At 42.7% G+C, this 12,299-nt stretch overlaps 1 protein-coding gene across 1 annotated transcript in view; it reads right to left on the bottom strand.

Annotated features, from left to right (window-relative positions):
- The window catches only part of KIAA1210 (KIAA1210 ortholog), a 43,965-nt gene that overhangs the window by 13,239 nt on the left and 18,427 nt on the right, over window positions 1–12,299 (bottom strand). The window contains exon 6 of the mRNA XM_065916879.1: window positions 1,931–2,125. Within this exon, the coding sequence (XP_065772951.1) occupies window positions 1,931–2,125 (195 nt within the window). The remainder of the gene's footprint in view (window positions 1–1,930; window positions 2,126–12,299) is intronic.

The following is a 12,299-nucleotide window of genomic DNA, read 5'->3' as shown; positions in this document are numbered from 1 at the left end:
GTCTTCTCCAGCACCACATTTCGAAAGCATCAATTCTTTGGTGTTCAGCCTTTTTAATGGTTCAACTCTCACATCCGTACATGACTACTGGAAAAAACCTTAGCTTTGACTATATGAACTTTCGTCAGCAAAGTGATGTCTCTGCTTTTTAATACGCTATCTAGGTTTGTCATAGCTTGAACCAAGGAGCTTTCAATTTTAATTTCATGGCTGCAGTCACTCACCACAGTGATTTTGGAGCCCAAGAAAATAAAATCTGCCACTGTTTCCATTTTTTCCCCATTATTTGCCATGAAGGGAAATGCCGATGGGACCGAATGACATGATCTTAGTTTTTTGAATGTTGAATTTTAAGCCAGCTTTTTCACTCTCCTCTTTCACCTTTGTCAAAGAGGCTGTTTAGTTCCTCTTTGCTTTCTGCCCCCTTAGCAGGTATCATCTGCATATCTGAGGTTGTTGGTATTTTTCCTGGCAACCTTTTTTTTAAAAAATGTTATTTATTTTTAATTGAAGGATAATTGCTTTACAGAATTGTGTTGGTTTCTGCCAAACATCAACATGAATCAGCCATAGATATGTATATCTCCCAGCAATCTTGATTCCAGCTTGTGATTCATCTAGCCCAGCATTTCACATGATGTACTCTACATATAAGTTAAATAAGCAGGGTGACAATATAGCCTTGATGTACTTCTTTCCCAATTTTGAACCAGTCCATTATTCCATGTCTGGTTCTAACTGTTGCTTCTTGACCTGCATACAGATTTCTCATGAGGCGGGTAAGGTAATCTGGTATTCCCATCTCTTTAAGAATTTTCCACAGTTTGTTGTGATTTGCACAGTCAAAGGCTTTTGCAGTCAACGAAGCAGAAGATGTTTTTCTGGAATTCCCTTGCTTTTTCAATGATCCAATGGATGTTAGCAATTTGATCTCTAGTTACTCTGCCTTTTCTAAATCTAGCTTGTACATCTGGAAGTTCTTGGTTTAATTCTTAGTTTTTAGTAAAAAAAAAAATCTTTTTCAAAGGAATTGCTTCCCTATCTTCCTAAACACAGATCAGGGAATATAGTCCAACTTTTCTTGATGATTTGGATGAGTAGTGAACATGTCCTATTACACTGGATGCTGATACAGTGTGGCCCTGATACAGGTGGGCAAGGTTCTTGATCTCTATACTAAATGGCCCCAGATAGTTTGTGTCATTTCTTTCTGCTATCAACTGTCACTTCTCTTTGGTATCAGATCTGATTCTGGTCTGTGGCCATGTTTTAAACATAATTGGCTTGCCTAAGTGTGCTAGAAAGCATAAGAACTTGGCGACCTGTATGTGACACGGAGAGGTCTTTGGAGGGGTTAATAGCTGAGTTCTGAATGCTTGGCATTGCTGGAAGCCTGACCTCCAAATAAGTGGAACAGTGCTGCCAATTGTAACTTATGGGCCTTATCTGATTCATAATTAAAAAGAATCCTGATCTGGGCTATGATTGAATATCTTCTACAAAGAGCACTGAGTGAATTCCCAGATACTAAGGCCAGTAAGCAATTTCTTAAGAGTTAGGTCACTGTTTCTGCTTTCTTCTATCCCTTTTATGTAAGTTCCATCTACAGTAGACATCCCAGGCACTAGACATAAGTGTGCTCACCTCTCTCCGGGGCTGTCAAACCTGGGACAGTGTCCTTGACTTTACCATCCCTACTTAGGGTATGGATCCCTCAAACCATACCACTTCCCTAGAAGCAGTTTGCAAAGGTTGGAACTCATCTTTTTGGAGGGTGGGGCATGAACACAGCTTGCAGGTTCTGCTTCCCTGACTTCAGATTGAGCCCAGGCCACAGCAGTGAAAGCCTGGAATCCTAACTACCAGGGAATTCCTGAAACTCATATTTTCTTATATGGGAGTGTATTCCCAGGCCTCCTAAAGGACTTACAGTCACCTGGATGCTCTTTTGTTTCTGGGGATTTAAACCCATCTCGTGTCGAGCAGCTGAGGAATCCAAACAGCTCTGGGTGGTGGCTGGGGTGTTGAAGCCAACAGGCAATTGGGTGCTGCTGGACAAGGAGGGCATGGCAAACGTAATCAAGGACTGTGAGCGAACCAGTCCAGACGAGGGCTCAAAGGCACTCTGGAGAGAGTAGGAAAAGAGAAATGAGTCAGCTTTGTATGCTGGCCTTGGTCTCAAAGTTAAAAATTCCTCTGGCTGAAGAAATATTCCTAGAGAACTCCTTCATGATCTGCTGTCCCTTTTTCCTACAGCTAGAGTCAAGCTTCTGGTCAATGGACTCATTGGAGGCAAGGTGCACAATTTCAACTGGTTCCCTTGCAGGTGAAAACAGGAAACAAGATGTACAGGTTGCTCCCCTGCTTAGAATGCATTCAGGAGCTCTCCTTTGCCCTCAGGATAGGAACCCCACGATTATACAGCATTCACAAAGTCAGAGGTTTTACATGTTCTCTTGTCCTGTACCCCTCTTATAGTAACAGAAGGGGCTGACTGGGGTGAGAGGCACAATCTATGCCAGTAAAACCCATTAGGGCTCAGCGATTTCTCCATAGGAGTGCTCGGAGAAAGGAAGAAATCTGGTTGGAAGAGGGTTTTTCTGAAAGCTGCACAAACAGTACACTACCTTATATTTATGGTTTCTGGATGCAAGGCTGATGGCAGCGCCCAGAGGGATGGAGTGCGCCACCACCAACAGGGTGGGGATGGAGCCTGTCGCCTTGTCCTCTCTATGGCTGGCCTCTATACCTTTAAACTATCTGGCCTGGGGGCTACTAGTTGGCTTTCTCTGTAGGACTTTCAAAATAGTCTCCTCCGGGCTTCCTTTCTTTTAATTAATTAATTTTTTTTTAATTGAAGGATAATTGCTTTACAGCTCCAGGCTTCTTGACATGGCTTTTACTACACCTTGAGGAGACACCCCAGAGCACCTTCTTATTTCTAAGAAGTTCCAAGTATTTGTGCTAGCAGAAGCCCCTTTGAAGGCAAGGTGATGACCCCTCTCTCTCCTGGATGTCAATGGCAAATGATGCAGTTTAGCAGGTAGACGGAACTTCCATGTGTGTTTACTCACTAGTTCTTCCCAAACTAGCTTTATGCAGTGCTAGGGTATTTGCAGCCTTCACATCCCTTCACATTTCCCCCGGACCATTATATGTTGCTCCAGTGGTAACTTAGTTACTATCTTAGCTCCCAATATGGTTCTTTTATGGCCTGTGATTCCAACGCCTGGGGACTTAACATAGCTAGCGGGTCAGACTGATGATACATTCAGCTCACCATCCTCTTGTTGATTCTAGGAAAGGGAGCGGAATGATACAGTTATCTTTGTGGGGCCCATCACACAAAATATAGAGTGGCCCCAAGCCTTTTCTAACTTCTTTAGGTAACTGCCATCCATGAATTTATATAACACCTCATCCTGATACTATTAACTTATCTTTAGCTTGTGTTATCTCTTGGAATTATGAACCTAATACTCAGTATACAGACTAGTGGCTCTTGTTTTATTGTTCTGAATATTTCTTTTTTCATGCTTCAGAGTGGTCTTAGCGTTCTGGTCTTTGGGGACTGGATGACAACATCTATGCCCCCACTAACTTCACATGATCTGTCTCTCCACTGCCTCTCTGACTGTGGCTTTTACCACTTTCTGTTCCAGACCCAATGCTGGTTTGCTGTTCCTCAAACATTCCTTGCATACTCTTCCCTCAAGGCATTTTCACTTGCTGTTTCTGCTCCTCCCCCATGTCCCTGTTAGCTCACTCACTCCCTTCAGGTCTGGATACAAAAGTCACCTTCTCAGTGACACTTTCCCCAGCCAACTTATTTGAAATGTTAGCCTTCTACCTGACACTTCACAATCCCCCTCCCTGGGTTATTTTTTTCCTCCTTGGCACTTTTTATCACTGTCTAACATACTGTATATTTTGCCTATTTTTCTTGTTTATTGTCGATATCATGCCCCCCACTGCAATATAAGCTCCATAAAGAAGAGTTTTCATCTGTTTTATTTACTACTGTATTCCTAACACCTACAACTGTGCTTAGTACACAGTAGTTGCTCAATAAATGTTTGTTGATAGGGTGAATTAATTATGTTAAAAGCTCCAAAGAGACGTTGACCTTCTGAGAGGTCGTCAGAGAAAGCTGCTCTGTTCTCTGTATCATTTTAGTTATTTTTTCTGAGACCCACTAGTTCCAGCCAAATATAGATGGAAAAAGTCTCAGCAGTCTGTGGATCTAGAAATAGAGTTGCTAGAGGATGTCATGGTATTCTAGAGGATACCATGTAACCTACTTTGCATGAAAACTAACATAAGATGCCTATTCAGCAAGTAAATACACACTTAATAAAGAAACATGTTCAATTCAGTTGTCATTCCAAATTTTGTGGCATAACACTATAGATATAAGCACCATTTCATGAAACACATTCTATAGCATAACAAACAAATCGGGCTCAGCAAAATTCTAGCAATTACTAGATTGAATGTATGCAGGAGATAGCTTACCTGTTCCCAATCACAGCCTAAGCCAAGAGTCCATCAAACTTAATAATGGCCACTAGTCTCCTTATGCCTGATGAACTGTCATTAAGGAATATTTGAGCATTCAGTCTATACACAGGCCCACAGCTACCCTCAAACCTGGACTAAAAATGAGACTGTGAAGCCATCAAGCATCATCTCCACCTGATTATGGCACTCAAGCTCAGGCATGTGATTCAAAACAGGCCTAAGAGCATCTCTGTGGTTGGGTTTAGAGTATGTAAGTTGTATATATTTTACAATTTCCCTTAAACTCACCAGTGAATTAAATAAACTATTCAAATAAACTCTTTGGAATTCTGGACAATATTTCTCAAAATATGGTCTGGGAATCCCCCCCCAGTATCAGAATCACCTGGAGTGAGTGGTAAAAAAGCACTTTTACAGACACATCAAGATCTGATAAATAATACTATCAGGGGAGGGGGCCTTAGAATAGGCTTAACAGGTTCTCCAAGTGAGTCTTCTGGGGGCTAGAGTTGTGAATCACTGTCTAGTCCTCTGCCATGAAGAGAAAGGCTCCGATTTTCAAACAGAAGCACAGCCAGCTCCTAAATAACCACATCAGGTGCCTTAGAACAGGAGGCACCCATATCTGTTCCCTCTGGGAAGCGGGGTTCCTTCTTAGGCCCTGCTTTTTCCTCCAGCCATATTAGTCAGGAGAAACCTAGAAAAGTTACCGCAGGAATCAACCACAGGATTTTCCAGGTTACCCAGGAAAAACAAACTGAATCCTTTCCTGGCAGGTTTCTGAAAGAAAAGCAAGTGCAGGAAATGGGACTCCTTCCTCTATTTTTCCTTCGCCAATCCTACTGCAACCCCACTCCTCCCTCCCTGCATTCTGAGAGCCAACACACTCAAGGTGTATATTATTCAGGAAGGCCAAGACGTTTTCATTTCTTCTCCTGTGATTTAGAGGGGAGTTAGCACAGACAGCTTCTGATTAACAGCTGGAGTGAAATGAGCTCCTTTCACCTCAACATCTGAGAGATGTGCCAGGACTGGTGGCTACTAACCCAGAACCTTCCTGGGGAAGGAACCTGGGTCAGGACTTAGGGCAGGGGAGGGGATCCTTCAGCACTGGTTGGGGGAGTGCTGGACAGTGATATGCTGTTAGTGGGGGTAAGGAGTGCTCTTTGAACAATTAAAACACATTTTAGCTCCTTTCCCCTTTCTGTCATGTTTCTTGACCCCGCATAAAATAGTTCAATCAAACATGCACTCTTTTGATCATCCTTTTGATGGTTTCTTTGTCTGTTGTATGGTGCCAGGGTTTTCCCATTTTCTTTTAACTATTGATAAGAAACACTTGAGTGGGGATAGAGAGCAGTTTGGCTGCTTCTTGGAATATCAAACAAATCAAGCTCAGCAAAATTCTAGCAATTTCTAGATTCAGTGTGTGCAGGAGATAGCTTATCTGTTCCCAATTGTTGTGTCTTAAATAATGGCATTACCTGGTGGCTATTTAGGCCAGATTTTATCAAGCCTTTGGCCTGAAAAACTGTCACTTTAGGAAAAAAGCTCACTCTGAAACTATCTGGGAGGTTCTGACACTGGCATGCTAGGGAGCTAGGTTCTGTGTGAGCCATTCAGCTGAAAGCTCCCAAGGCAAGTAGTCTTTGGAACAACTCCAGAAGAAGCAGCAGCTCTTGGTGGGAAAAGTGGTTCTCAGTAGGAGACTTCTCTGCCATGGTATGCTGGCACAGGATATGACTGGCTATTAAGACTTTAATTTCCCAAGTGTGTCAAAGTGCATTGTGTGCTCATTCCTGCGAATTCCTATGCAACTGCAACTTCACTCAGAATTTCTGTTTCATAAAAGATGTTGTGCCATTTTGCCATCCTGAAAGTTGTAGGAGGTAGAATTTCACATATTCCATGGAGCTCCCTGCTATTTAAAGCTCCCCAATTTCTTAAGTAGTATAGAGAATAAGAACATGAACTTTGGAGTCAGAGACCTGAATTTGAGGTCTTAGCCAAGCCATTTTTAAAACTGTTTGAGCTTGGACAAGTTACTTAACCTCTTTGAGCCTCAGTTTCTATGTCTTTAATATAGGGATAATAATAATATACACTTTAGTGTGCTGTTTTTAAAATTAGATGAAATGATACATGTGAAGTGCCTTTTATACAGGAAAGTCTGAGCAAGCATTAGTTGCTATTGTTATTGGTGGGCATTGGTTGTCCAAATTTAGAGAACTGCTAGAGTCCACATGGCTGAGTGAAAACTGGAATGAATTTGGGGAGGAATCCTCAGTCTGAGTCCCAGCTGTATCTCTGATTGGCACTGTGGCCTTGGTCAAGTCATTTCACCTCTCTGAACCACAGTTTTTTCCACCCAAAATGGGAATAATAGTATCTTCCCTATCTACATTTCAGAGTTTTTGAGAGAATGAAATGCACCTATATCTATGCAAAATAACTTTGTAAACTACAAATTTCTATGCAGCAATGGGGAAGTGGGCATTATGCTCTCTTCTGATATATCAGAGGATTTTTAAGAATATTGTTCTGGGCTTTGGAGACCTATTTGTAAATAATAATGGTGAATTATGAAGTAAGCCATCATGGGCAAAGCAAGAAACATGATAAGGGGAGAACCTTTCAGCAATCTAAATGAACTCTTCTTTGGCCAATACAGTGGAATAACTGGAAGCTACTTAACCCCCACCATATTAAATGTTAGCAACATTTATCCTGCAATGGGACTAAAGTCTAGGCATTTAATCAGCTCGAGCTTTAAGCACCAAAATAACGGATACAGCTCTTTCTCAAGAATGAAAATGCATGACTTCTTTTCCATACAATTGTTTTTCTCCATAAAAAGCCATACTGAGGAAAAATATTCTACAGACTCATTGGGGAATATGAAGTTGACTCATTGATGAAGATGAACCAGGTTGGGAAGGTAGCAGGGGTCAGGGAAGCTCTAAGTAGGAGGATCCTCTGGTCCGAGGATGGGGAAGAAACAGGGGGGGTTGCTAAACTGGAACTGAAAGGGACAAGGCTCACAACTCTTTACCCAAGGAAGTGTAGAATAAGTAGTCTTAGACAACAAGGCCTTAAGAAAGTCCTTCCCATTCTGCCCCAGGGATTTTGGAGGAAAAAGTAAGCTTTGGGTCCTTGAGAGATAACATGTATTTCCCTGTGTCACCAGTAGGAGGCAGCAGCTCAGAAAAGAAAGAAGAAAACAGCAAACTTGGAAAGACTTGGAGAGGGTAGTGTGTGTTGGTCACTCAGTCGTGTTCGACTCTTTGTGACCCCATGGACTGTAGCACACAAGGCTCCTCTGTCCATGGAATTATCCGGGCAAGAATACTGGAATGGGTTGCCATTTCCTTCTCCAGGGGATCTTCCCAACCCAGGGATTGAACCCAGCTCTCCTGTATTACAGGCAGACTCTTTGAAAAGATACAGATTTGGTCATCTTTTAGTCTGACTTCTCTATTTGATTTGGTTTTCTGCCTAGCTCCCTACTTGATACTTAGTGAGAAGGCAGTCAGAGCTGGGTTTGTGGGGAGGCCTTTGGGGATATAAGAGATTGGGATGTCATAATTTATGAAAAGCTCAGAGAAGCATCCAGGCCAGCACATCTGCTTGGGATGGTGATTAAAGCTCCTTCATGGGATGCTATTGCTGCTGCTATTGCTACTGTTGCTGCCACATGCCCCCTCCTTGTATTCACCCTCCTGAACTAATAAATCAGGGCAATAACTTAGCAGAAATAGCTAAGAAACTCTCATGCTTGGGAGAACATCAAAGATTAGAATTTCTGCCTGTAAGCCCAATATTTAACCTATAACAACTTGACTCAATTCTTGAATTTACTAATAGAGAGTTTACTACAATAAGCAGGACAAATGTTTAGACTGATGTTAGGAAGTGTTGACTATAAATAGTTTAATTCTATTCATTAATCTATAAAATATATAGTTAGCCTACTCAAATTAAAAGAAAGAGAAAACTACATGTTTTTAAATGTTAATTTTCTTAAGTGTAACCACTAAGAAAATAACTTAAAAATATATAAAGAAGGAAAGGAGAAGGGAATGAAAACAGTACACTAAAACTTTTTAAATTAAATCCAAAATAAGGGAGGGCAGTCCTACAATGGCAGAGGAATAGGACGGGGAAACCACTTTCTCCCCCACAAATTCATCAAAAGAACATTTGAACGCTGAGCAAATTCCACAAAACAACTTCTGAACGCTGGCAGAGGACATCAGGCACCCAGAAAGGCAGCCCATTGTCTTCAAAAGGAGGTAGGACAAAACATAAAAGATAAAAAGAGAGACAAAAGAGTTAGGAATGGAGACCCATCCCAGGAAGGGAGTCTTAAAAGAGAAGTTTCCAAACACCAGGATACCCTCTCACCAGCGGGTCTGTGGGGAGTTTTGGAATCTTAGAGGGCAACATAACTGAGAGGAATAAATAAATAAATAAATAAAACCCACAGATTATGTGTCTAACGGCAACTCCCAGCAGAGAAGTAGTCCAGACGCTTGCATCCACCATCAGCAAGCAGGGGGCTGAACAGGGGGGTGCGGGCTGCATTGCTTAGGGTAAGGACTGGGCCTGAATGCCCTGAGGGCAATCTGAGGGAGCTAACGTGAAATAACAACCCAAACTGTGGGATAGTCAGAGAGAGAGAGGAAAAAAGAGAGAGACAGAGCTATCTTGTGAAAAGCCCTAACCTAAGGCACTGCCGGGCCCACTCACAGAATAAAGGACTAAGCAAATACCAGAGGAGAGCTAGCTGGCTGCGGACTGGCCCATCCCCCACCGGAGGGAGGGAGGCAGGCAGGGGGCAGCCAGAGCCGGAAGGCGAGGGGCAAACTTGGCCCCAGAGACGGCATTCTCTACCAAACTGGGAGCAGGCTCCCAGCTGCTAACCAAGACTTCCTGGGATTCTGGACAGTTGACATCCGCCTGGAGGGTCGCAGCCAGAGATCAGCTCCCAGAAGAGACACAGAACACACCTGAGACACCGCACCCAGGAAACCGAGCGGCTAGGCTGGGGGAGGCCTTAAGACGCACCTCCCCACTTGGGGAGAGTGCGCTCACCAAGCACCTGGTCGCCTGAGCTGCTTGGACCTGGGAAGGGCACAAAACGCAGGCCCAACCAAGTCTGTGCCTTTGTGGAGTACCAGAGAACCTGAACCTGTGCGGCTTAGACCTGGGAAGTGCACACAACCCAGGGACTGCTTTAGACAGTTCCCCTGCAGAGCAACCTGGAGCCTGAGCAGTGTAGACTGGGAAAGCACACACCCGTGAGTGGGGGCAAACCCAGTGTGGCCCAGACACTGTGAGCACTCCCCACACATGCCAGTGATATTTGCTTGCAGTGTTCCTCCCTCCCCACAGCACGACTGAACAAGTGAGCCTAAATAAGTGACCACCTTCACCCCCTTGTGTCAATGTGGAAATTAGACACTGAATAGACCTGTCAAACAGAAGAAGCCAAAATAAACAGGGGAACCGCTTTGGAGGTGACAGGTGCAACAGATTAAAACCCTGTAGTTAGCACCGACTATATTGGAAGGGGCCTATAGATCTTGAGAAGTATAAGCTAGAACAAGGAACTATCTGAAACTGAACTGACCCCACACTGCCCACAACAGCTCCAGAGAAATTCCTAGATATAATTTTACTATTATCATTTTTTAACTTAAAAAAATTTTAAGTCCTCTATTACTCATTTAATTTTCATTTTTATAACCTACTATTACCTTGCAAAAAAGACCTTATTTTTAAAGCAAACTTCATGACTTTGTTTTGTTTTTGTTTTTTAATATTGTATTTTTGAGAGTCTAACCTCTACTCTAGATTTTTAATCCTTGCTTTTTGGTATTTGTCATCAATTTTGTACCTTTAAGAATCCAATCTTCTGTACCCATTTTTACTTAGGAGTGTGATTACTGGCTCGATTACTCTCTCCCCCTCTTGACTCTCCTTTTTCTTCCCCAGGTCACCTCTACCTCCCCTCTCCCCCTTCTCTTCTCTACCCAACTCTGTGCAACTCTGTGTGTGTTCTGGGCTTTGGAGAACACTTAGGGAACTGATTACTGCCTAGATCTGTCTCTCTCCTTTTGATTCCCCCTTTGTCCTCCTGGTCACCTCTATCTCCTTCCTCCCTCTTCTCATCTCTATGTAATCCATGAACCTCTCTGAGGGTTCCAGACTGTGGAGAGCACATAGGGAATTGATTACTGGCTAGACTGCTCTCTCCCCTTTTGATTCCCCCTCTTCTTCACCTGGTCACCTCTATCTCCTTCCTCCCTCTTCTCTTCTCTATGTAACTGTGAACCTCTCTGGGTGTCCCTCACTGTGGAGAATCTTTTCACCATTAACCTAGATGTTTTATCATTGGTGCTGTATGGATGGAGAAGTCTTGAAGCTACTGGAAGAATAAGACTGACAACCAGAGGCAGGAGGCTTAAGCCCCAAACCTGAGAACACCAGAGAACTCCCGACTCCAGGGAACATTAATCGATAAGAGATCATCCAAAAGCCTCCATACCTACACTGAAACCAAGCACCACCCAAGAGCCAACAAGTTCCAGAGCAAGACATACCATGCAAATTCTCCAGCAATGCAGGAACATAGCCCTGAGCTTCAATATACAGGCTGCCCAAAATCACATCAAACCCACAGACATCTCAAAACTCACTACTGGACACTTCATTGCACTCCAGAGAGAAGAAATCCAGCTCCATCCACTAGAACACCAAAGCAAGCTTCCCTAACCAGGAAACCTTGATAAGCCACTCATCCAACCCCACCCACAGGGAGGAACCTCTACAATAAAAAGGAACCACAAACTGCCAGAATACAGAACAAACACCACCCCAACACACAGCAATCTAAACAAGATGAAAAGAGAAATGCAGAGAAATGCTCAACAGGTAACGGAACATGATAAATGCCCACCAAACCAAACAAAATAGGAGGAGACAGGGAGTCTACCTGAAAAAGAATTCAGAATAATGAGAGTAAAAATGATCCAAAGTCTTGAAAACAAAATGGAGTTACAGATAAATAGCCTGGAGACAAGCATTGAGAAGAGGCAAGAAATGTTTAACAGGACCTAGGAGAAACAAAAAATAGTCAATAAATAATGAATAATGCAATAAATGAGATAAAAAAAACTCTGGAGGGAACCAACAGTAGATTAACTGAGGCAGAAGATAGGATAAGTGATGTAGAAGATATAATGGTAGAAATAAATGAAGCAAAGAGGAAAAAAGAAAAAAGAATTAAAAGAAATGAGGACAACCTCAGGGACCTCTGGGACAATGTTAAATGCCCCAATATTTGAATCATAGGAGTCCCAGAAGAAGACAAAAAGAAAGGCCATGAGAAAATACTCGAGAAGATAATAGTTGAAAACCTCCCTAAAATGGGGAAGGAAATAGTCACCCAAGTCCAAGAAACCCAGAGAGTCCCAAACAGGATAAACCCAAGGCAAGACACATATTAATCAAATTAACAAAGATCAAACACAAAGAACAAATATTAAAAGCAGCAAGGGAGAAACAATAAATAACACACAAGGGAATTCCCATAAGGATAGCAGCTGTTCTTTCAATAGAAACTCTTCAGGGCAGAAGGGAATGGCAGGACATACTTAAAGTGATGAAAGAGAAAAACCTACAACCCAGATTACTGTACCCAGCAAGGACCTCATTCAAACACGAAGGACAAATCAAAAGCTTTACAGACAAGCAAAAGCTTAGAGAATTCAGCA

Source organism: Muntiacus reevesi, chromosome X (genome assembly GCF_963930625.1).
Source record: "Muntiacus reevesi chromosome X, mMunRee1.1, whole genome shotgun sequence".
In the NCBI taxonomy this organism is placed as follows: Eukaryota; Metazoa; Chordata; class Mammalia; order Artiodactyla; family Cervidae; genus Muntiacus; species Muntiacus reevesi.
Note: the sequence above shows the minus strand (reverse complement) of the source record. Positions and strands in the feature narration are given on the sequence as shown.